Genomic DNA, 23,462 nt, shown 5'->3' with positions numbered 1-23,462 from the left:
AACCGGTTGGCAGTATAAAATCTGGACCGTCGAAGAGGACGGATTGGTTCATGTCACTACCGAGCGATGCAAAGGTACCTGCTCATTTCTTATTGCACAGACTTGCAGTCGTCCAAATAGGCCAAGTTCCGTGTCGCTGCTGGCTCAATCCTTCTGATTCGTCATCCAGACCAAGAGAACGGCGTTTCGCAGGAGAGGCCAGACACATCGTGCCGTTGTGAAAAGCGTACGGTCCAACTGCGTGTCGAGAAACTCCCCGCATCGCAGAAACGTTTGGCTCCTGTTTGAAGATTCTTCGTTTGTGACAACTACGATTCTTCTCAAGTTGAAGGGTGGATTTGCCAGTTCTGGACGGATGTCCAAGGTGCGTGAATTGCCTAGGCAAAGAGATCCCGAGCAGGGCTGAACAGGACAAATCGTTCGCGCCTACAAACACCATCATACCTCAGTCTGCTCTTGCTGCTGGCCCGTCGCCGTGTTGGGTGCTGAGCGAGCGGCATCGTTGAGGATGTGCTTATTGAACTCTTTCGAAGTTGGCACGAGCCTTCCAAAAGGTATGACAGGCGAGTGTAAGGGTTGAAAGGACGGATGTGCAAAACCGTCAGTTCCTTGGTGGAATCCGGAAGAGTCATTGAGCAATGTTTTGAGCATCGCTCGTCTCCGGTAGCAACGCGTGCGCTTGGCATCCGCTACACGCTGCACAACCTTTGGCTGATCCTCTGCACTCCGGCAAGCAATGCTTGCCTTGGGAAGCTCTCACCAATGAGGATATTGGTTGATACCAGTAGCGAGGAAAGATGTCAGAACGGCGATCCCTGCGCACCAGTTCCGTTGAATCCTATATCAGCATAATCACCGTCGGCAAGACGCTGGTCAAAGCGCAGAAGTGTTAGAAGGAGCACAAAGCGCTTGCCAAGGGAATAGACACGAAAATGGGCAGGGAGCAAGCCTAGGCGTTCACACAGACAACGTAGTTATCGTGCTTCATGTTCTTGTAGGGAGCGGGTAATTGGATATCTGGGAAGGTTGCAGTGTCCATTTAAAATGAAAAGTGCCGTCGACGTCTGCGTCTGCGTGGGTATGAAGCGACGGCGGTCTAATGCCCTCAGAAGAAAGGGCAAAATGGAACAAAATGCAATTGGGAGATGGCGAGTGGGATCCGAGAACGGCCATCCTCTGAAAGCCCGGTACATAACAGATATGTTAGAAGCAGGGTCAAAAGCAATGGCGACCACGTTGCAAGCAAAACACTGACTGAATCTGGCTGGAATGGAAGATGAGTTCGTTCCTGGTGACCAAAAGACATGGGTGCTTGGAGGTCCTCGCAGGGTTAAGTCTCGGCCGAGAGTGGGCGGCCTACATGTCTTTATGGAGTGTACTTCGATAGAAATACGTTATTCAGATTGGAAGGCCCTCGGGCCGAGAGCCATGATCGATATCATTGTCTTATGCACAAGGACTGCACCTCCCAAAGCTGTTCACTCACCGTCACGCTGAAGGGCCCCTTGGGCTTTGAACGGTGCCAGAAGCTATAGGGGACGGCCAAATGCCTTTCCACACAAGTTCGACCGTGGAAAACAGGCGAATAAAGCAGAACAATCCCTCTTCGCCTCGGGAGCCGATTGCGACAGGTCGTCAGCATGGCGGCACGTCTCCGAATTCCCACACAGCTCCTCTCGACCGTCTAACCCAGAGTCTTCGCCATGAGCTGATGCTTACTACACCTGCACCGATAAGGCTTCCAGCTGCATCGCTCCGCGCAGTGGCAACGCAACTGCTGCTTGTGGCGAGCGGAATCCGACGCGCGCACTTGGTCGACGCATTCGCGCCGTCCTTGCCGCAATGTACAGCGCTGGGGCGTGCTATCGCTTACGCGCTGCCTGAAGACCACACCAAGGATGTAGTGATTCTGGTAATCGTCATGCCTGCTTGGGATGGCGATTCCTTGCCGCTGGAGGATGCCAATACTCATAAGCAAGTCTTCGTTATCAACCGTGCTCTGCTGCAAGAGCAACGATCTTCAGATCCACCAGATGTGGCAATCATCGACGTACGCAGCAACCGGGAAAGAAGAAGACCAGAAGTACTTCCAAGAATGCCGAACGGCCTATCGGAACTGGTTTTCCGCGTCCAAGACCTTTTGTGCAACGACCAATGTGGCGACCACACAAGAGGGAGCAGCACGAGCAAGGGCGGTGGCAACAACAGCTCCTCACTGCCATCTCTTCCTATTTACACACTTCGTTCACGAGCCTTTGCTTCCCCAGAATCCTCTCATGAGTTCGGAAGTGCGAGTATCGGACTAGCAGGATGGCTGCTCGAATATGCGGCTCTCTTTTCGCTCTTAACTCCGGCCGGCACTTCGCGTGTACCGATTGAGTTGAAGCGCTTATCGTCTTCGTTGTCGCAGCCATGCGAAGCCGCTCAAGATGGCGAACAGGCGTTCAAGGGACCTTCCCCAGGAGAATCAATAGACAGCTACGGTAACAATCTAGGAGAGGAGGACTTGATTCTCTTCCGCAGCAAGCTGATTCTCGCCGCTGTGGCTGCCGAGCCGGAGGACATCGACGTGATGGCATTCAGCATACCCACTTGCTGTCTTTCCGATGCTGCTCGCTGTCTTGGCCTGGTTTCCGATGACGATGGCGATGCTGAGCCAGGGCAAAGGATCGCATCCAAATTAAGGAGGACGTTTCAAAGACGTCTCGAGCTGCATCAACAGCAGAAGCGGGGACAGGGAAAGCGCTCATGGCTGCAAGGGGCGACGATACGTGTCGACCTATCCACGCAAAAATTGCCGCTTGTCGCGCTCTGAAACGATGTGTTCTGCATTTATGGAGGTGCGGTATGCATATGCTTGGAACAGTCTATCTTGCGTGTGTTCTAATCTAGAAGAGCGAGCACGACCGCGGAATGTGTGCAGTCGGGCAGCAAGAACGAGGCGAGAATCCTAGAGATGATATTGCTCTGCAGCTTGCTCTAAGCGGTTGTAGATCAAGCTGCCGCAACGACGATGAAAGCAGAACGAGAAAAGTTGGAAAAGCGCACACTCATTAGTAACAAGAAAGAGGATGAAAGACAAGGAAGGAAAGGACTCACAAGATCAAAGCGCTGCTTGGCGCACTACGCAGACACGTGATTCCGCAGCCGGCATAGAGTCCCTTGACTCCCTTTGTATTGTATATCTTGCGGAATGTGTTCATGAATGATGTCCTCCCTTCCTTCCCAGAAGTGGTGCCACGTGCAGAATGTCCCAATTCCTTCTCGGTCTGCATGGTCGATTTGACGCTATCCGCTGGGAAAAGAACGAGGTTGTAACTGATACCTGCGAGCGCTCCGGCCGTGATGAGCTGCAAGCTGGATAGATCCTTCTTGGCCACTTGCTGCTGCATCTCTTTCCTTTCCCCGACACCTGCTCCTGCTCCACGCGCGGCGCGTATTCCCTCGACCATACGCCTGGTGACGAGCTCGAACGTCAGGAACCACGCAATACCGCCACCTGTCTCGCGCAGCAGCGTGCCGGTCTGGCCGAGCCACAGGCCCCGGACACCCTCGGTTCGTATTGTCGAAGTGAGGATCTCGAGAGGGCCTTGTAGGTTCGTCGGATTTAACCTCTTAATTTGTGCAGGTGCAGCAGTCACAGGGAGAGATGCCGATGCTGCTGCTGCTGATGAGCTTATTGCAGAAGCGGAGATCATCTGCACCTGCATGCGACATTTGATTAGCTCGACGGGCGTGAGGACGAGACTGGTCACAGCGCCCGCGCCCGCCGCTGCGATCGCAAGCTGACTGACGTTCATATCCTCCGGCTTGGCGCTTGCAGCTTTCCCCTCTGTCGCACCAAGGGGAGCCAGGGTGTGCGCCGCGAGTAGACGTAGGATGGCATTGTACGTGAAAAAGAGTGTGGCGTTCTCCGCTACGGCGCCGAGGACGGGCATACTGAGCCCGCGGTAGAGACCGCGGACACCTTCGTTTGCGTACGTCGAGCTGAAGCAGTGTAGTGCGCCACGGTAGTGGGGCGTGCTGCCTGCGCTAGTTGGTGATACTGCTGAGACCAAGGAGGATGTTGAGGATGATGAGGACGCCGCAAGAGGGGGAGAGGTGGAGGATGGTGCAGGGGCAACCTGCTGCGTCTGCAAGCGTACTTTGACCAGATCGAAGGGGTGTTCGAACAGCTTGGCGAACATTCCTGCTATACTGCCGAATGCGACATCGCGCGTGGCTTGCGAAAACTTGCGAGGATGCTCCGAAGATGAATAGGGATTGTGTACCGCCGACTCAGGCTCCAGCGGGGAGTGGATAATGGTGTGCGCATGCTCATGCTGCCAATGGTCCGTGCTGATGGGGTGTGAGCGGTGCGAACTGCATTTTCTCAGGACACACCATGTTTGACTCGCTGGGTATAGCATTGATGATGAGCGGCGAGAAGAGGACGAGGGAGAATTAGAAGACAGGATGTCCAGGCCCATGTCTGTGTCCGTGAACAGCGGATACGCAGGGTCAAGCTGTCGCGCTTTTCCCTTCGAGTCTTTCTTGCTCATGCTACAGTGCTCCTGCATTGTGTTTTGCGGCCTTTGGAGCCATACCGAAGGAGAAAAGTCGGAGGCAAATTGCAAGGTAGACGCGTCACAGGAAGTAGGCATGGCCTTCGCCGGTCGGGTTGACTAGCTCTTCAGACTCGCCGCGGCAAGCACGCTTCTCTCGAGCACCAGCAATGGTGGCCTTACTAGATGTCGACGAAACCGCCCTTCTCATCCTCGAAGATCAGCTGCCATATCCATCGGCATCAGAATGGAGCACCCTATGGAGGCGCAAGGACTTCACAACCCTCGGTAGTATAGTGACAGAGATCAATTCGCTCAGGCCTCATCACAATATCCGTTCCCATGTTTCGAACCAAACCTTTGAGCTCACCTTTTTGTTTTTCGGCCGACATATGAGTTAGGGTTAGCCTGAATCTCGGCTGAGAGACTGGCATGTCATTTTGTTATTCACCAGTAGAACTAGGGTCCAGTTCTTCCTCGAGATCATCATCTTCACACCAAAGTATACCATCCCCCACTCAACCAAGTGCAAATGCTGTAGCCAGTAGCAATCTGTTTGCACCTTGTACCTTGACGGCTCGATACAGAAGGGCACCGACGCTTGCAGGTCGCTTTCCCCTGAGCATCTGCAACCACCGTTCGGCACCTTTGCGAGAGACCTCTGGATTCACAGCGTCCCATCGAACAATAGTTCGTTACCCTTAGCTCAAGGGCCACACCTAATTTCTGGCTATTCCTGGTTTATGAATCGCCTGCCTCGGGCCACGCACTACGCATCTCCACTTCGTAGTACCCTTTTGGCAGGGGTTCCCACCAACGCTGCAATTCCTTTCTTTTTGTTGCTGCAACTCGCTCGGCGACAGATTCATCTCTTCACTCCCTTTCGTCAGAGTCACACGCCGCCTCTAGCCACTTCGACGAGTGCGACTCCAGCTAGATATCTACTGCACGCTCACACTTGCAAAATGTCAACCTCTACTAACGACAAGCAGGCAGCACCGCCTGTCATTAACGGCGAGGCGCCTCAAGCGGCCGCTGCGCCATCGCAGCAGACGGGGTCCGCGGCGGGTCAACCAGCTGCAGCAGGAGCAGCAGCGGACCAAGATGCATCTCAGCAACCTTCCAAAAAGGGGTTGAAGAAAGCAGCTAAAGCTGCCGAGCTCGCTGCCAAAAAAGCGGCCAAGGCCGCGCTCGGAGACGACAAGGCCACTGTTACGTCAGCCAAAAAAGACAAGGCCAAGCCAGCCAAGGAAGCAGCTTCTCCATCTGCCGCCGCTCCTGCCAAGGACGATTGGAAGGACCCGACGGTGCCTGGGCAGAAGAAAGACTTGTCCGCTCCGATGGAGGCGTCGTACAACCCGATCCACGTTGAGTCGAGCTGGTACGAGTGGTGGGAAGCCGCCCACTTCTACGCTCCACGCCCCGTCACCGAATCAGACCCGCATGATCCAGCCAAGACATTCGTGGTGCCTATCCCGCCGCCAAACGTGACAGGGAGTTTACACATCGGGCACGCGCTGACGATCAGCATCCAAGACACGCTGTGCAGGTGGTACCGCATGCAGGGCTACCGTGTGCTCTACAACCCTGGCTACGACCATGCGGGTATCGCCACGCAGGCAGTCGTCGAAAAGCGTCTCGCCAAGCTGGAGAACTTGACGCGTCACGACCTCGGCCGCGAGAAGTTCCTGCAGCGCGTATTTGCGTGGAAGGACGACTATGCCGCGCGCATCGGCAAGCAGCTCCGCCGGCTCGGTGCAAGCTACGACTGGTCACGCGAGGCGTTCACAATGGATGAGCAGCGCAGTAAAGCCGTCGTCGAAGCATTCTGCAGGCTCTATGCCGATGGTGTCATCTACCGCGCTAACAGGCTCGTCAACTGGTGCTGCAAGCTCACCACAACGCTGTCCAACCTCGAAGTCGAACAGCGTCAGCTGGATGGTCGTACGCTGCTGAGCGTGCCTGGCTACGATGCGAAGGAGCGCATAGAGTTTGGCGTCATCGTTAGCTTTGCGTACCACATTGAGGGCAGCGATGAAAAGATCATCGTCGCCACCACTCGTCCTGAGACAATGCTTGGCGATACGGCCGTGGCTGTGCACCCGGACGACACGCGATACAAGCACCTGCATGGCAAGATGCTCGTCCACCCGTTCATCCCAGGCAGGCGTGTGCCCATCGTCACGGACGCCATCGCCGTCGACATGGAGTTCGGTACGGGAGCCGTGAAGATCACGCCCGCGCACGACCCCAACGATTACGAAGTCGGCAAGCGCCACAACCTCGAGTTCATCAATATACTCAACGATGATGGCACGCTCAATGAGAATGCTGGACCTTTCAAGGTGGGTGCCTGTCGAGCCTCTCATGTGTCTGCCTCGTTTCTCAGTTGTTCTCTGTTTTGCTTCGCTCTCCGATACTTTTAACAGGGCATCAAACGTCTTTCAGCACGAAGGGCAGTGATCGAAGCGCTGAAGGAGCGCGGTGACTACGTTGAGACGAAGGACAACCCCATGACGGTGCCCATCTGCTCGCGCTCGGGCGACGTGATCGAGCCGGTGATGAAGCCGCAGTGGTGGGTGAACAGCGGTAAGCTGGCACAAGAGGCGCTTGCGGCGATCAAAGAGCAAGGCATCAAGATTGAGCCGGTGCAGAGCGAGAGGGAATTCTACCACTGGATGGAGAATATTCAGGATTGGTGCATCTCCCGCCAGCTTTGGTGGGGGCATCGCGTGCCGGCGTACTTTGTCAACGTCTTCGATCGCCCCGCTGCTGGCGCAGCCGGGACAGAAGAGAGCGACCCGCGCGAGGATCTGAGCAACTGGGTGATCGCTCGCACAGAGGAAGAGGCGCACGAACAGGCCAAGAAGGTCGCAAACGGCGCCGCGTACCGACTCGAGCAGGACGAGGACGTCCTGGACACCTGGTTCAGCTCGGGTCTTTGGCCTTTCAGCATCCTCAACTGGCCCAACCCGCCTGATGCAGAGGACTTTAACCGCTTCTATCCCAACAGCCTTCTTGAGACCGGCTGGGACATTCTCTTCTTCTGGGTTGCGCGTATGATCATGCTCGGCGTCCACTTGACCGGCAAAGTGCCATTCAAGGAGGTGTTCTGCCACGCGATGGTGCGTGATGCACACGGGCGGAAGATGAGCAAGTCACTCGGCAACGTCATCGACCCGATCGACGTCATCCAGGGTATTCAGCTCGAGGCGCTGCACGAGCAGCTGCGTCAGGGTAACCTGGACGACAAAGAGGTGCAGAAGGCGATCCAAGGTCAAAAGAAGGACTTCCCCAAGGGTATCCCGCAATGCGGCACCGACGCGCTGCGCCTCGCGCTCTGCGCATACACCTCGGCAGGGCGCGATATCAACCTGGACATCCTGCGTGTCGAGGGGTACCGCAAGTTCTGTAACAAGCTCTGGAACGCCACACGCTTTGCACTGCTCAAGCTACAGGACGGCTTCCAGCCTACGTCGTACGGCGCACCGCTGACGGGCAACGAGAGCCTCGTTGAGCGTTGGATCCTCCACAAGCTCGACACAGCGGTCAAGGAAGTCAATGCGAATCTCGCAGCGCGCAACTTTATGAACGCCGTCACCGCCGCATACAGCTTCTGGCTGTACGAGCTGTGTGACGTGTTCATCGAGGCGATCAAGCCCGTCACAGATCCTGCGAGCAAAGACTACAGCGACAAGGCGTGCTCCAGCGCACAGCACACGCTGTACACGTGCCTCGATGAGGGGCTAAAACTTCTCCACCCGTTCATGCCATACGTGACCGAGGAGTTGTGGCACCGCCTACCGAGGAGGCCCGACGAGACGCAGCAGACCATCTCGCTCACTGCGTACCCGGCACCCAACAAGCAGGAGCGCGAGAACGACGAGGCTGAGCGCCAGTTCGAACAGGTCTTTGCGGCTGTCAAGACCGTGCGTGGCCTCGCCACGCAGTATGGCGTAACTTCTGACATTCAAGGTGAGTCATCAGGTGGTCCCAACTTTCTTCATCGTACTCAGAAGGCTAATACACAATCTTTACCCTTTCCCTTGTCTCCACAGTGTTCCTCGAGGCCAAGGACGATGCAACCGCCACGCTGGTGGGTGGGCAAGACTCTGTGATCAGCACGCTCGTCAAGGGCTGCCGATCCGTCAGGGTCGTGCGCTCCGCTGCAGATGTCCCCGCCGGCTGCGCCGTGTCACAAGTGACCACGACGCTGAACGCGCATCTGCTCGTGCGCGGGCTCGTCAACATTGATCAGGAGCTGGCCAAGCTGGACAAAAAGCTAGACATCGTCCAGGCGCAGCTGAGCAAGAACGAGGCGCAGCGCACCCAGGCCGACTGGGGCCGGCGGCCGGAGAACGTGCGCAAGCAAGTCGAGGATGCGTACAAGACCTTGGAGGCCGAGAGGGACGCGATTGTCTCTGCGAAAAAGAACTTTGAGAGCATCAAGGGATGATGCCGCAAGTCCCTGTGTAATGTGTACCCATTAGTATGAAAGCAGCGTCCGACAGTGATGAGAGCTTCGTATTACATATGGGCGTGTTTTGCGAGCCATGTAAGAGCGCCGCGTGCACTGCAGCCGCACGGTCTGCCTTTATTACACTGCCATTTCAAGACTCCACTCAGGCGCTACAAAGTCCATTGTGGCGCTATCTGCCCCTTGCCTTGAGCACTGCGCGCAGTACAACGAGCGTAGGTGAAGAACGAAAGGTGCTGTGCAGCGGTTCGAGGTCCCACCTTGACGAAGCAAAGGCACGATGGGCCAAACATGTAACTGAGCTTCACTCCCCAGGCGCTGATGAGAGCCACGATCCCCTCGCACTTGCCAGGATGACACCAACCTCTGACACAGATGCCGTGCCTGCTGCCTTGCTTATGAGGAGGTCTCGAGCTGGTCCGAGTTGGGATCACAGAATGGCTTTCCATGGCAAATTGTTGGTTATATCCAGCTAATTATCTCCAAACCTGACCAAGGTCAAGCCTTTCTCTATTGAAAACAACGGATTGGCCCGTGCTCTGAAATGTGTCCCGCGTGGCGTTGCTATTATATATATATATAATACTCTGGAGGACGAAAGAGCAAAAGCAAACGATTGGGAAAGCAAAGACGAAAAGATATAGCAAGCAAACCAACAAGCAAAGTGACCATGTCGTACATCTCGCCAGACCTTCACCCCGAGCCAGCGCGGCGCGCTACGGTGCTGCAGCGCGTCAAGTCGGCCACTGTCGAGCCGAGCTTCTTTGCCCTGCTCATCATCATCCTCGGCGTACCCTTTGCAATCCTCGCACAGCTGCGCGGGCTGTTCGGCCTGCTGACGACGCCAGCACGCGTTTTCAACCCGATCGCATGGCTGCACATTGTCCTGTTCGAGCTGCTCAATCCGACCCATTGGCGCGACCTGGCGCTCCAGGCTGCTTTCCCCTCCATCCTCAAAATCAGCGACTCAACCTGGGCGTACGTTAAGAAACCGCTGCTCGAGCAGGCCGACGGAATCGTCCTCGAGGTCGGACCCGGTGATGGCCAGAGTATCAAGTATTACGATTCTAAAAAGGTGAGTTGCAGCAATGGCTCTTCTGCTCACCGCCCATTCAATGCACACGGTATTAAAGGACTCTGACCGCTGATCTGTGTACTCTATACCGTACCTAACTGCAGATCAAGCATCTTTACCTCCTAGAACCCTTTGAGGCACTGCACGCCCCTCTCAAGGCCGCGCTGCACGCCGCATCGTCCGGTGCCGGTGCCGAGAAGGGAGCTAGTAACAAGGGCCATAAAGCATCACCGTCTGAATGTCTGGAGTCCAAAGCAACCATCCTGTCCGCTGGTGTGCAAGACCTCGACATACTGGCTAAAAATGGGATCCGCGAAGAGAGCATCGATACCGTTGTCCTGGTGCAAGTGCTCTGCTCGATCCCTGACCCGAAGGAGCATATCAAAGTCATCTTGAGTTATATCAAACCGGGCGGCAAGCTTATTATGGTAAGTTTTACACCGTGGCCTTGATAGCCCCAAGCTGCGTCTGTTATTGCTTACGGCTCAAATGGAACACCGTGCTGACAAGAGCGCATATATTCACTATTTCCCCCGTCTTTTATCTTATTTTCTTTCCTTTTCCTGGGTCTTGCTTCCTATCACAATTCACTCTCCCCATGCGACGACTATTACCCTGCTCAGTTTGAGCACGTCCGCTCCGCGCACCCACTGACACGCGCCATCCAAGCAGCCTGGACGCCTCTGTGGCGCTTCATGGCCAAAGGCTGCGAGATGACGCGGCCCTCTGGCGCCTGGGTCAGCGAGATTGGTGGTGCGCAATGGGAGCGCCAGTCGCACGAAGGGCCGCTGCTGCGGCCGACGGTCGAGCATGATGGAGAACTCCTCCCACACGATGTCGCTGTCTTTGTCAAGGCGAAAAGGCAATAAACCCGAGCAACAGTAACGGTGCAGCAGCAGTCGCCCTCTCTCAGTAAGAACAGCTCAGCAATCGCAGATGAAATTTGGCCGTGCAATTCGTACCTTGCGGCAAATTATATCACCGTGTCGCGCAATAGGGCAAGCGAGGACGCACCGGCGCAGCCATCCTTTCAATTTTATTACTCTCGCTCGCAATCCGCAGCCCAATAAAACTCAGAATATGCATCTCTTGATTTCTATTGTACCAGGATCAAAGAAGAGCACGAGCAAGGGTTGCATTGCACGCGGTTGTTCTGGATGGAGATGTACAGGGTGTGAAAGAAGCAAAGACAAGTGTGTAGAAGAAACAAAAAGTAAACGTGCACCTCACATCGTGCGTCCATCGCAATACAGATCCAATAGGCCCGCTCGCGCGCAGGGCAAGCGAGACAAGCGATTAGCTAGAAATGAAGGGGGGCCACTTTTCGAGCGCGCCCATCGTATTCAACGCGGTGCCCAGGCAGGCGGGGGTGGCAGGGCCATATCGGAAGCTTGATGCAGCGAACCGGTTCCACTGGCACCGTAGTAGCGCGAATGCGTAGTGTGCGAAAGAGGAGCGTAGAGGCTTCCTGCTCCAGTTCCCGCTCCAGCTGCGCTGCTTGCACCGCTGCCACCGCCGCCATGCGAGGCGTGTTGCGCTCCCCAGCCACCGCCACCACCGCTGCTGGCTGCGCCCCCACCACCTGGCCCGCCTGTACTGCCTGTGTCGTCGTAGGGAACAGACCCGTAGTCCACGTATGCGTAGTGATGTCCTGCTGAGGACGCTGTGCCGTGCGGGTGTTGCGACTGTCCATGACCGGTTCCAGCTGCCTGAGTGGGTCCAGCGACTTGTGTGGGCGTCGCAAAGTTTTGGTATGGCGACGCGCCGACGCTGCTGCTGCCTGCACTCACTCCGCCGGCACCACTACCACTACCGCTGGCACCATGCCCATGTGCGTGCGAATGCTGGTTCTGGTGCTGCTGATGCTGGTATCCGTGCGTATGCGTATTGTGTGAATGAGAGTAGGCATGTGTGTGCGAGTGTGTCGTCGCACCGTACTGTGATCCGTAGTGAGTGGTGTGCTGTACATCGGAAGGCGAGTGATGCGATGTATCGAACGCACTTGAGTTGGTCGTCAAGTTCCCGTGGTTACGGTAGAAACCTCCACTTCCTGACCCGCCACCGACCCCTGCGCTACCGCTTCCACTGCCGTGGTGACTCGCGGCCTGCGTATAGTACTGGTCAGGTGTCGATGCGCCAGCGTGCTGCGACGTGGCATATGAGGAAGGATCAGAGCCTGCGTAGTAACCGCCAGCGCCGGCGCTGGTGGTCGCTGTGCCCGTTGTGCCTCCAAACGTTGAACCTTCATACGGATAGTATGCATTGGAATGCTGGGTTTGCTGTTGTTGTTGTGCATAGTGGTGTCCAGAATGCACACCCGCACTCGTTACACCACCGGGGTCACCAAAGAAGTCGCTGCCACCACCGCTGGTAGCACCACCACTACTACCAGCGGCGCCGTGGTCCGCGCTACCAGCATCAGCTGGCGAATACCCATGTGACGAAAGCGGAGGATGCGGAGGAGGAAGCTGGTGATGCTGAGCTGGACTCAACTGGTGCAGATGGCCGTGCGAGCTGCCGGGTGTCTGGCTCTGTGCCGCAGAGAGCGGGAGAGGCCACAGGCTGGCGCCAGCAGCGCTTCCACCTGCTGCTCCGGTACCGGTGCTGCTACTGCTCTCGGTGTTGTGACTGTACGTCGCAGTCATGGAATCGTGCTGCTGCTTGAACATATGAGGCAGTGGCAAAGCAGGCGCGAGCGTACTGCCGCTTCCATCGTCCATTGTGCCAAGCCCTGCAGCAGTCACGGCAGCTGCAGAGGAAGTGCTGCTGGACGCTTGGCCTTCTGCAGACTTGCGTGGAGTCGCTGACCCTGGCGGTCTGCCGTCTTTCCTCGGCCTCCCTCGACCCCTCTTCGCGGGCGTATTTGGGTCCCTCGTAATGTCCCCATCGGCTCCAGATCCTACCGCTGCAGCAGGCCCAGCTGTAATTGCTTTCCGGGCTGCTTTGGCCTTTTGAGGTAGCGGAAGTACGCTCTTGCCGATGGATGAGTCGACAGCCGATAGGTGAGCATGAGCCGCGAGGAACGGGCTGGGCGCCGCACCCGCTGCTGCTGCTGATGAGCCTTGCTGTGGGTATTGCTGGTGGTGGTGGCGATGCTGTTGTTGCAACTGCGGCGAAAGGACCTGTTGGAGGTAGTTGCTGCTAGATGACGACAGTGACTGCATCCGAGGTGGCGGTGGGTCCAATGTGCCAGCCGGGAACGTTGACGTTAAAAGGTCCGCTCCGGCGCCCGCGGGTATGCCGAGCTTGTTGATGCCTCCTGTCGCGCCTTTCTTGCCGACAGCGTTGTGCAAGGAGCCGTTGCCAGTCAACGATGGCGACGGCGCCAAGGCCGAAGCTGCAGCTCTTCCATCCTGTTTCGAAGTTGCTGTACTCGCACTCGAAGCAGAGGGATTGCCATCCCTCTTGGCAACCGCATCACCGCCCCGCTTCCCACTGGCCTTACTACCACCACTAGCAGCTGCCACCGACGCCTTGCCTGCAGAGCCACCGCCGATCTCGCTTTCGTCGACAGCGTTATCGTTCTCGAGAAAGTTGATCATGGACGCTTCGTTGGACCAGCCACCCCACCAGATCGCGTCGTCGTGCGTCATGACGTTGAGGCCATACCGTGGCGCATTGCGTATCGCGTCGACGAGCCCGCCTTTGCGCAGGCAGACCTGCGTGAAGGCCACCACGTCGGCTGCCGTCGCAGTTGGCGCCAGATCACCACTTATCGCAGTTGATGTGCCAGCGGCCGCCGCCGCTTTACCCCTAATCTTACCCTTCTTAGGTGCTGATTCTGCCGCGGGAACGGGGGCGGGTGGAGGCGGAGGCGCAGCGAGCGCAGGACCCAGCGCGCCAAATCCACCGACGATGCCTGCAAGATTCCCCTGTCCCTGCCCTTGTCCTTGTTCCTGCCCTTGCACCTGGCCCTGGCTCTGAGCAGTGGGTGAAGACGCAGCGGCACTAGCTCTCAGCGCGTCTCTGAACAGCTCGAGCGCTTTGGCGCCGAGCATCTTGCTGGTAGGTGCATAGGCGTTTGACTTGTTGAAGCTCGGGAAGACGAGGTGCTCCGGGCGCAGCGGCTCGCCCTGGTTCAACTGGACGCAGATCTGAGCCCAGCGGTTAAGCGCGGCTGCTGCGTCGAGCGCGGGTTTTTGCGCCTGGTATTGCAGGCGGTAGGACTTAGCGCGACCACGCACGTCCTCGCGCCACGGCAGGCGGATGATGGCGGTTGCGCCGTTACTGCTGTGGTGCAGCGCGAAGCCGTCAGTCCCGTGCGCGCTGAGCTTGTTCACACCAGCTGCATGCGGCGGAAGACCTTCGAAGGAGACATCGCCCCAGCGCAAGTTGAGCAATTCGTCGAGGCGCGTCCAGAGGAGGTATCCAATCGTGATGAACGAGTGCATCATGCAGAGGCTAAGATTGTCCCGGCTGCTCGTGCCGCGCTGTCGCGAAAAAGAGAGTTCATGGCATCAATTACTGTGGCATTTGCTCAGAATAACGTTCGCAATTCTCACAGTCTCGTCAGACTTCTGCCATAAAAAGGGTAAGACCTGGTGAAGGTGCGCATAGAGCAGCGGCTGCGATGCTTGCTTTTGGTTGGCGACGTTGCGTCTTCTGAACAAATCTTCGCGGCTGATGGAGTGATATTTGGCCTTATAGCGCTTGCTGAAGCACGGGTTGCCGGTCTGAAAGCGCTCCTTCTCGTCGCGGATCGAGTCCCACTCCTCGCGCTTGCGGCTGAGGCGGAACTTGAAGAAGGCGACCATGGACGAGTTGGCACGCGAGACGGTGTTGTACGACAGTCCGCGGTCGACGGCATGGTCGAGGTAGAGAAGCATTGCGTCAAGCGTGCGTTCGCTTACGGTGTCGAATGCGTCGGCGAGTGAGGGGTGCGCGAGCGTGAGCCACTTTTTGATCGTGACCATGGTGTCGTCATACTGTTTCAGCGTGCCGACCGAGGGCGAGGAGGTCCAGCGCGATCCGCGTCGGACGCTCTTCCCATCCGACGCGGGCTCGGACGACGAAGACGCCGAGGGGATTGTTGAGCGCCCATCGGCCGTTGCTGCTGTTGCTCTCCCCCGTACTTTCCTGCCTCGCCCTTGCCCTCTACCTCTACCGCGTATGGACGAGCTGGCGCGCTTAGGCGCGTTCTCAGCCTTTGCCCTCCCTTTGCGCTTAACGGCGCTCTTGGCGATATCCTTGGCCTTGCTGGTGGACGCCGATGCGGATGCGCTGGCAGAGGAAGCGGCAGCAATGGGAGTGGTAGCAGTGCCATTCGCACTGTTGCTTCCGCTCCCACTTGCATCCGGGTGCGCACCCATGTTCATGGTGGCGCCCTCGATGCTAGTTGGTTGTTGTGCGGACGCTTCTTTGATGCTGTGACGGGAAGGGCTTGTCATGCAGAAGTTGCAACAGCAGCGCTCGCGGTATGTAGCGCTATTGACTTGCGTGCGCAACGATGGGGACGTGTCCTCTCCGCGTCACGTACGTGTCCAACCAGCGGCAACGCCACGGTTCTACTTGCAGGTGGCGAGAGACACAGCTCGCAGCGTTGACGGAACTTCCTCGCAGGTGCTGCTGGCAGCTCGGTCTAGGATGCCTCCAGGATAGTCGGTGAAGTGTGACAGTTGATGGGTGATGGTCACGAGACGAACCCATGCATGAGACGAGTTTCTCGAATCGATTCCTTTGCCTGCAGCGGCAACCGCATGGTGGCCGCGCGCGCAGAGGACTACATAGGGTGGAAACCCGGGCCGGGAGAACCGTATTTGCCACACTATGAATATAATTTCCTCAGATTGACACCATTCCAACGTGTTTTCACGCAATGACTCCCGGGCCGGTTGAAAACACCCCGATTTGTCTTGTAGTAACTTGCATCAAAGGTGAGAGAGATCCCCGGGACAGCAGCAACACGCGCAAAAGGAGAAAAACCGACCTGAAGGGAACTCTTCACGGCGTTGGAGACCTGGGGACTCTCTCTGCAGGATGAGCAGGGTGGCGGGGATGATATTTCGTATACCCTCACAAGGAATAATGAGCGCATACATGTACATCTACTGCTGCACCTAGTCGAGGTACCCGCCCTTATACATTGGCGCGGGCGCCGCCGACGTCCCTTTACCGCCGCTGCTAGCAGCAGCAGCTGCTGCTCTATTGCGCCTGTCACTTGCATCGTAGCTGAAGGGCCCGAAGCCCGGCTCGCCGCGCTGCTGCACGGTCCCCTGCGCCTCCTGCTGCATGCCATTCCTCTTGTGCGCCTTTTTGTTGCGCTTCCTCTTCCCGGCGCCGCTGCTCTTGTCATCCCCTCCCCCTGCAATGCCAACGTTGCCACCTTTGTCATCGGCAGAACCTTTGCGAGAGCGGCGCGTGTCGATGCGGAACGGCAGCCGTAAGCTCGCTCCTCCATCGTCCCTGACGAATCCACCCGAGATGCGCTCCCTGAGCGACCTGTGCGATATCGGGCTCAAAGACCTCGTAGCGGTGGCCGAAGTACGGGCCTGCTCGCGTTGGCGCTCTCTCTCTACGCGAACCGCTTTGGAGTGCCGTTTTTTGCGATTTCGTTCCGATGATTTGCTTTGCAAGATTCCCGACTCGGTCGCCGCTGCCGCTCCTGCTCCTTCCGCGGTGGACTCGGAATCGGACCCTTGAGACGGCGTGCCTGAGCGCTTGCCTCGGTCCTTTTTCTTCTTGTTCTTTCTCGCCTTCTTGTTAGCGGGCTGACCTGCAAATTCGCTAGCGTGGATCTCTCGCACACTGCCCGAATCTTCATCATCACTGTCGCTGGACAAGGTGATGGCATCATTCCTATCGAAGTCTGCCTGGCGACCATTTGCGAGGATCCTCCCATTATCGCGATCGCCCCGTCGACTGGTGCCTGGGCCATACGGTCCCTCATAGCTGCGCTCGGTGTCAATGTCCCTGCTGCTTCCTTGCATCCTGCGGTTCTCGAACCAATCGCCTGGCCTGCCGCGCCGATTGCCTTGTTGGGCACGAGGCGGTAGGCCCGGCGGTGAGGGCTGACGCCGCCGTGGCTGGTCATGAGAAGACGGCCCTCTGCCATTATGCTGCTGCGCATGTCGATCGCCAGGGTCTCGTCCCTTCCCCTTGCCTGCATTTTTCCTGCTGAAGTACCCGTCCATCAGCGCATCTGGATCGATGACGTTCCCAAAATTGGAATGCGGCCCAGCGCCGAACGTAAAGTCGCGCGATGACAGCCCGCCGACGCTGGTGTCCGGGGGAGGCGGCGGCAAGTCGCGGGCAAATGGCCCCATGTGAGAGACCCATTCGCTGAAAGCGGACGGTTCGCCCGTTGCGCGCATCATCGTCGCGCGCACCTGTGGACAGTCGTCGCCCCAGTGATTTCCCTTCCTTGCACAATTGTAGCACCAGCGTTGCTGCGAAGACACACGCGCGCACACAAGCAAGCCGGATCTCAGTCTCAATGCCTTGGACTCTGCAGCAATCGCGAAAGCAACACAAACTCACTGCAGGATCCCAGTCGCGCCGAGGGCGTGGCAGAGTACGCTCGTAATCTCTTCGATCACCTCCATCGCCTTCGTCCATGTCGCTTCCGCTCACACTACCAGCGCTGTCATCGTGTCTACCACCCTGGTCTTCCTGCAGTCGCCCCTGACGCGCGGCTTCGAGCGCTCGCTCCCGTTCGTGATCATACGTGCTCAGATATCTGTAACGGCGCCAGAGGGTGGGGCACGCCGCTTCGGGGTGATTGGTCGAGTAGCAGCGTGGGCATTCCATCCCTCTTGGACCGCGCGAATTTGGACATGCCTGCAAGCAAAAGTAATGAGGAAATTGTTGAGGGTCGGCGGGATGTCGCTTGGTCGGTATAGAACAGCTGATTGCGACAGCGACTCACCCGCGAAATGTGACCTGTTAAACCACAACGATGACACATGATGGACACCGGACACTCGCGTGTCTGGTGTTCGTCAAATGCCCCGCACGCGACGCACTGATAAGCAATGTCGCTCTATTGTCAGCATGATACAGCAAGAGTTCGAAGGGCATCTCATCTCTGCTCACGAGTATGTGTGGGCAATTCTTCTTAATGTGGCCCTTCTCCATGCATTGTGCACATTGATCCTCGACCTTGGGATCCTCGCCTTCATCATCGCTGTAGTAGCGGGACTGAAAGTCTCTTATGTGTCAGACCATACCATCTCGTGTAGCGTTTCCAGAGTGGACTGAACTCACATCACCGCCTTTGCCGCCTAGCACATCGTAGTGGCCCAGCTCATCATCATCGTCGCCGCGCTGATCGTCGCTGCCTTCGCCTTGCTCACCGTGATCGTCGGTGATCGTAACGTGCTCCGGGAGCAGCAGATCTCCGTGCGTGGAATTTATATTTGCAGCATCAGGATCTTTGGGAGCAGCCCTCTGCGCGCCTGTGCTGGCGTCCATGTCGCCTTCGAGGTCAAAGACAAAGGTGAGGTCGCCATTGTTCAAATCCAAATCGTCCGCAGGATCTTCATCCGAAGGGGCACGAGTTGCCGAGTCATACCGGCGCAGCGCTTTGCGGCGACCTGCTCCGTTGGCCATATTGTCTCGAAGAGCCTGTGGCTGTCGAAGACTGCGATTCGGCAAGCTCGTTCGGTTGTCGAACGGGTCGTCCAGCCCGTCTCGAAGAGCTGCGTTGTCTCCAGCTCCCCAATCGGCCACTGGCGCCGCTAAGAACATGCAACCTAGCCACAAATCTCGGTGCTTTGTGGGTTCCACTCTGTCGCGATTGCCTTGCGAGTTCACACGTCCATTGTCGACTTATACGCGAATGTTAGCACCCAGAAAATCCAGGTGTTAACAAAGCCTGTCATGCCGATGTAGACATGCATACATTCAAGCAACCCATTCGAAAAAATTGGAACTGGCGCGGAACTGCAGATTGTTATGGCGAAGCCTGTTTGGTCGTTAAAAATTTTCAATGTTGTTTCTTGGAAAATTTCCAAGGCATCCTCCAGCACTTTCGATTCATCGGAAATATAAGATCCATTCACCGGAAAGTATCCTGCTTGCACCCAATTTTATCATCTCCTCGAGCATGCTCTTCCATGGCGACATCAAGACGGACAGTTGATCTAGCAACCAATGGAGTGCAGAGAACATGTTATCGGTGCTGCTCATTGTGGCTGGGACTGGCTTGGCAGATCATCGAGCGGCGAGCTAAGGATTTGCGGATGTGATAGATCTTGCAACAGCACAAAAGTGGCAGCAAGCACACACACCCCACTTTGGCTGTGGTTCGTCAATCTTTCATACCGTGCATGACAATGACCAGGGACATGAGATTGCGATGGTAACGGTTCTCTGTCTTCACATTCGATTTTGGATTTGGCTCCCTTTTCTTCGGCTTGATATTGTGGTGCATAGCATTCATTGTGAAGGGTGGTGCTTCGTTGCGAGAATGTGATGCGATGGGAGGGTTAGTGTGGCGGGCCAGGCTCGGCGGAGAGGAGAGAAAAAGCCGGTAGACGGCGGCTGCAATTGAATGTGTCGTTCGAGCGAATAATCCGGAGTGAATGTGTGCGCGTCTCTGTCGGAGGTATCTCGTCCATGCATACGTGTGTGCTTGTACGACGACATGCCCTTTGCATGAGATACCTTCGAGGGAAGCGCAACTCGCAAGTGCACCGTTCCCTTTCATTCATTATCTGTCTGGGAGCTGCTCATTGGTCCGATGGAAAAAGCATTAGAGAGAATGGCTGCTGACATGACTCGATTCGACTTGAACTTGAATCGAACGCGCCACTAGCGCAATGGGCCCTCGGAGCCTTGGGCTCCTCAAGTTCCTGGCGCCTTTCTCCAGCTCGTCTCCGAGTCGGCCTTGCTAATGGCATTGCCGGAGACCGCGCCACTTGCATTAAAAGCACCACCACTACTGGCACCGCCGCTCCCTGGCGAATGGCCGGAGGCGCCGGCAGGCGCATTCGACCGAAGGAGCGAGGTGCCTGAGCCGAGCTGCGCTGAACCGTTGCTGCTCATGCCGCTCGGCGCCTGCGCGCGCCAGCCTGTCGAGGTCGCTCTCCCTGCGACCGAGCCGAGGCTCCCGAGACCGAAACCTGCTCCCGCGGCGGCTGCGCCTGCCGAGCCAGGTGCAGGGAGCTGACTCGACGCTGCACCATTTGCGAACGCGCGCGATGGGCGAGCACCTCCGATTGGCGGGCCTGCAGCAGCGCTTGTTAACCTGCCGCCGAACGGTGAGCTGCTGCGACCTTCGTAAGCGCCTACACCTACACCTGCGCCTGTGCCGCTTCCGCTGCTGCCAGCCACGCTGCCGGTACCAACTACGGAGGTGGCTGCTGTTCTCAGGATGCCTCCGACGAAGCCGCCGCCTCGTGTTGGCGGCGGCAAACCTTCTCTGTGCCGCTGCTGACTGTCGTACGCCGTGCTGGCCGTGTTGTCTGGACTTTCACGGTCCGATTGGCTGTTGCTCCCGCTGTCTGGCTGCTGTTGCTGTTTTTGTTGCTGCTGTTGCTGCTGGCGGTAATGGGGCTGCATTCCAAATGCCCTGCTGCCTAGCGCATACATGCCGTCAGTTGCGGCAAAGCCTCTGCTGGAGCGCGTCGGCTTCTGTGTTAGTGCTTGGCCCCGCGCTTGGACCGGCTGCTGCTGTGTGTGGAGATGGTGGTGATGGTGCGGCTTGACCTTGCGCAACTTTCCGTCCTTGACCTTCTCCTGCGGGTTGCCGCGCATCTTGCTTCCGACGCCCTCCTTGCGCTCGTAGTGCTTCTTCCAGCTCTCGATCTCGAGCATGGGGCATGCGGGGTACCCGACAGCAGTCACGTCCATCTCGGTCGTCTTGAGCCCGTAGCGGCGGCGCTCCTCAGGGTCGAGGAGCCAAGGCGTGTGGACGTAGGCCGGGTGCATGTTGCGCAACGCCGGGATCCAGGTCATGACGTATTCGCCGTACGAATCGTAGTCCTTGGCCTGTTTGATGGTGTTGAACTGGCGCGACGCGCGTGGGTCGTTGCCGACGCCCGAGACGTATTGCCTTGAGAGGCAAAAAGGGAGGTGACATTACATCAGTTGCTGCTGCTGTGAAGGCTCCGCCGTGCCAGCGCCATGTACTCACCAATTGCCGTAGTTGGACGTGGGGTCGTAGTCGATGAGGTGGGACTGGAAGAACTCAGCGCCGATGCGCCAGTCGCAGCCGAGGTCCTTTGTGAGGAAGCTTGCGATGTTCTGCCTGCCGCGGTTGCTCATGAAGCCGCTCTCGCGGAGCTCGATGATGTTGGCGTCGAGGAAGGGGATGCCTGTGCGGCCGTCGAGGAGGCGTGTGACGTCGTGCTCGGGCCCATCCTGCATGGGGTCCCAGCCACGCCACCAGCCGGGCTGGAGTTTCTTCTCGGCCTGTGCCGGGTCGGTAACTAGCTCGAACCCGCCGAGGTGGAAGAGGAGGACGCCGAACTTTTCCGCGACAAAGAAAAAGTAGTCGCGCCAGAGCAGCTCGAAGCGGACCCAATACGTGTTCTGGTCCTCGCCAAACTTGTGCTCGTGATAGTCAAGAGCCTCCCAGATCTGGCGAGGGCTGATAGAGCCGTAGGAGAGGAAGGGGCTCATCTTGGTCGAGTAGGCGTGTCCGACGAGGTTGTTGCGCGTCTGCTTGTAGCGCGCCACTGGAGGTGGGTCGTTACGGTCCCAGCGACTGCTGTCGGCACTCTTGCCGCGAATAAAGTACCACTCGAGGCGCTCCAATGCGGAGCTCTCGCCGCCGCGGAGGGGCAGCGCGCTGGCCGGGTGGCGCTTCTGCAGGATGCTCGGGCCCTCGAGTATCGGCGAGAGGTTGCTGTCGTTGAGCGGGAGGAGGATGTAGCGGAGGATGTCGTAGAAGGAGATATCGCCGTTTTGCTGCGGCGCCTTCTTGGACAACGTTTTGAGCTTCTGCAGGCCGTCGACGTCGACCTCGTACGTGATGTCCAGCTTGTAGTCGCCCGTCTCGGGCAGGTCTGTCGGGAAGGGCTTGAAGCGTGCGGGTGAGTCGAGGGTCGGGCGCGCCATGCGCGCGCCGAGCTGCTCGACGCGCTTGCGAAATGGCGTAAAGACGTCAGGCGTGTCCTTGACGTCGAACGGAAGGTCGACCGGGTGGATGAGCGTCTTGCCATGCACGAAGCGCAAGGGCACGCCGCGCTTGTTGAGTGCGGTGCGGATCTCGTTCTCCACCTGCACCTCGGCGTGAGTGATCTCCTTTTGTATCCAGACGCCCTCGACGAAGTCGCCTTGCGCTTGCAGCGCCGTGACCAAGTTAGCGATGACTTTTTCCGGCTTGCCGAAGCGGATCAGCAGATTGCTGCCGCGTTCGACGAGCCGCGAGCGCAGATCGTATACCGATTCAGCCGTGAACCTTGGGGACGAAACGCACGGTGCAAAAAGCCAGTGTTAGCAACAGTTCCGCGCGAGATACATCCAACCGTGAAAAAATATGCTTGGCTCACCTAGCACGGAAGCCGCTCATCTTCCAGAACCCGTACTCTTTGGTGCGCGCCTCGGGTCCTTCGCGTTTGTAGCCGGGAAAGCCGCTGAGCTCAATCTCGCGCTCGTCAAAAACGTACACGGGCAGCAAGTACTGCGCCTGGCTGTGCAGGCTCGCCTCGTCCGCCCAGCGCGAGAAGGCCTCTGAGTCGCCGCTGGCGCCGGTCGACTGACCGCTGGCAGAACATAACTCGGCGAACCAGGTTTCGCGTGTTGGCGGCGCCGCTGGCCGGTGGGCACTGAAATGCCGTGGTGGAGCAGGGCGAGTCAGTGATCGGCTTTCACCGTGCGCAGTGCTCGCCCTGACTCACTAGTGGAACAGCGCATTATCGTGAATGCGCAAGTCGAGCCGGAGCAAGCAGATGAGGATCGATCTACCACCCTCTTCCTCTGTCCATGTACCTGCGGCCGAGACGGTCGGCCGCGCCGTGCTGGACTGGGCTACTGGCGTCGACATGTCTGAAGTGGACTAGCACTACCGTTCGCGTTCGCTCCCGCGTCAAACCTCGACCCTGGCGCTTCTGCAGGTCTTGCGTTTCGCAGTCGCGGTCGCGTCCACGATTGCGCTTGTATGCTGTCGCGATTGTCGTCGTGCGCACGGAGAATGTACGGGCGGAGGTAGGAATGAACGGACTGGTGCAAGCCTTGCTACGAGAGTGCTGGGTTGAGCGAAAAAGGAAGATGAGGCTTAAATTGAACCTGCGCGTGCGCTAGCTTGAATGTCTGAAGAAAAGGCCCTGACGCTAGAATGGTAGCTTATAGACGGCCCGCTTCCTGCGGTGCGGGGCACAACACGCTGCTTACTTTTGCGAGCGGAGCCGAGCGAATGGTGACGGTGATGGTGGTGATGGTGATGCCCTCGACCGATCAAGTCGATGTTAAGCGGCTCGCAGCT

General features: G+C 57.6%; 7 protein-coding genes across 7 annotated transcripts; 3 read left to right on the top strand and 4 right to left on the bottom strand.

Moving 5' to 3' along the window:
- Window positions 1-1,921: 1,921 nt before the first annotated feature.
- K437DRAFT_268627 (uncharacterized protein) lies at window positions 1,922-2,815 on the top strand (the record flags this gene model as incomplete). Its single annotated transcript, XM_013387511.1, has 1 exon — window positions 1,922-2,815. One exon carries the CDS (start codon window positions 1,922-1,924, stop codon window positions 2,813-2,815), a length of 894 nt encoding a protein of 297 aa, XP_013242965.1.
- Window positions 2,816-3,095: 280 nt separating this feature from the next.
- K437DRAFT_224636 (mitochondrial carrier) lies at window positions 3,096-4,409 on the bottom strand (the record flags this gene model as incomplete). Its single annotated transcript, XM_013387510.1, has 3 exons — window positions 3,096-3,379; window positions 3,428-4,023; window positions 4,084-4,409. 3 exons carry the CDS (start codon window positions 4,407-4,409, stop codon window positions 3,096-3,098), a joined length of 1,206 nt encoding a protein of 401 aa, XP_013242964.1.
- Window positions 4,410-5,056: 647 nt separating this feature from the next.
- On the top strand, window positions 5,057-9,051 carry K437DRAFT_256847 (putative VAS1-valyl-tRNA synthetase). Its single transcript, XM_013387509.1, has 3 exons — window positions 5,057-6,889; window positions 6,974-8,519; window positions 8,603-9,051. Exons 1-3 carry the CDS (start codon window positions 5,510-5,512, stop codon window positions 8,998-9,000), a joined length of 3,324 nt encoding a protein of 1,107 aa, XP_013242963.1. The 5' UTR covers window positions 5,057-5,509; the 3' UTR covers window positions 9,001-9,051.
- Window positions 9,052-9,691: 640 nt separating this feature from the next.
- Window positions 9,692-10,965, top strand: K437DRAFT_268624 (uncharacterized protein; the record flags this gene model as incomplete). The annotated part of the gene is made up of 3 exons (XM_013387508.1): window positions 9,692-10,096; window positions 10,201-10,524; window positions 10,720-10,965. 3 exons carry the CDS (start codon window positions 9,692-9,694, stop codon window positions 10,963-10,965), a joined length of 975 nt encoding a protein of 324 aa, XP_013242962.1.
- An 84-nt stretch (window positions 10,966-11,049) lies between these two features.
- K437DRAFT_128645 (uncharacterized protein) lies at window positions 11,050-15,876 on the bottom strand. The gene is made up of 2 exons (XM_013387507.1): window positions 14,599-15,876; window positions 11,050-14,526 (listed from the first exon to the last, which is right to left on the bottom strand). Exons 1-2 carry the CDS (start codon window positions 15,481-15,483, stop codon window positions 11,440-11,442), a joined length of 3,972 nt encoding a protein of 1,323 aa, XP_013242961.1. The 5' UTR covers window positions 15,484-15,876; the 3' UTR covers window positions 11,050-11,439.
- Window positions 15,877-16,152: 276 nt separating this feature from the next.
- K437DRAFT_268622 (uncharacterized protein) lies at window positions 16,153-18,643 on the bottom strand (the record flags this gene model as incomplete). Its single annotated transcript, XM_013387506.1, has 5 exons — window positions 16,153-17,481; window positions 17,573-17,872; window positions 17,961-18,056; window positions 18,128-18,232; window positions 18,299-18,643. 5 exons carry the CDS (start codon window positions 18,641-18,643, stop codon window positions 16,153-16,155), a joined length of 2,175 nt encoding a protein of 724 aa, XP_013242960.1.
- A 1,137-nt stretch (window positions 18,644-19,780) lies between these two features.
- K437DRAFT_128567 (cryptochrome) lies at window positions 19,781-23,178 on the bottom strand. Its single transcript, XM_013387505.1, has 4 exons — window positions 22,879-23,178; window positions 22,531-22,806; window positions 21,171-22,439; window positions 19,781-21,089 (listed from the first exon to the last, which is right to left on the bottom strand). Exons 1-4 carry the CDS (start codon window positions 23,022-23,024, stop codon window positions 19,880-19,882), a joined length of 2,901 nt encoding a protein of 966 aa, XP_013242959.1. The 5' UTR covers window positions 23,025-23,178; the 3' UTR covers window positions 19,781-19,879.
- Window positions 23,179-23,462: the final 284 nt, after the last annotated feature.

Source organism: Tilletiaria anomala, assembly GCF_000711695.1.
Source record: "Tilletiaria anomala UBC 951 chromosome Unknown K437scaffold_47, whole genome shotgun sequence".
In the NCBI taxonomy this organism is placed as follows: domain Eukaryota; kingdom Fungi; phylum Basidiomycota; class Exobasidiomycetes; order Georgefischeriales; family Tilletiariaceae; genus Tilletiaria; species Tilletiaria anomala.
This window is presented reverse-complemented; position numbering and strand designations above follow the sequence as displayed.

Coding starts and splice junctions, on each gene's coding strand:
- K437DRAFT_256847 (XM_013387509.1), top strand. CDS start 5,510: ATGTCAACCTCTACTAACGACAAGCAGGCAGCACCGCCTGTCATTAAC. Junction 6,890..6,973: donor AGAATGCTGGACCTTTCAAG/GTGGGTGCCTGT, acceptor TACTTTTAACAG/GGCATCAAACGTCTTTCAGC. Junction 8,520..8,602: donor CGTAACTTCTGACATTCAAG/GTGAGTCATCAG, acceptor TTGTCTCCACAG/TGTTCCTCGAGGCCAAGGAC.
- K437DRAFT_128645 (XM_013387507.1), bottom strand. CDS start 15,483: ATGACAAGCCCTTCCCGTCACAGCATCAAAGAAGCGTCCGCACAACAA. Junction 14,527..14,598: donor GGCAGAAGTCTGACGAGACT/GTGAGAATTGCG, acceptor TTTTCGCGACAG/CGCGGCACGAGCAGCCGGGA.
- K437DRAFT_128567 (XM_013387505.1), bottom strand. CDS start 23,024: ATGTCGACGCCAGTAGCCCAGTCCAGCACGGCGCGGCCGACCGTCTCG. Junction 22,807..22,878: donor GATAATGCGCTGTTCCACTA/GTGAGTCAGGGC, acceptor ACGGCATTTCAG/TGCCCACCGGCCAGCGGCGC. Junction 22,440..22,530: donor ATGAGCGGCTTCCGTGCTAG/GTGAGCCAAGCA, acceptor TTCGTCCCCAAG/GTTCACGGCTGAATCGGTAT.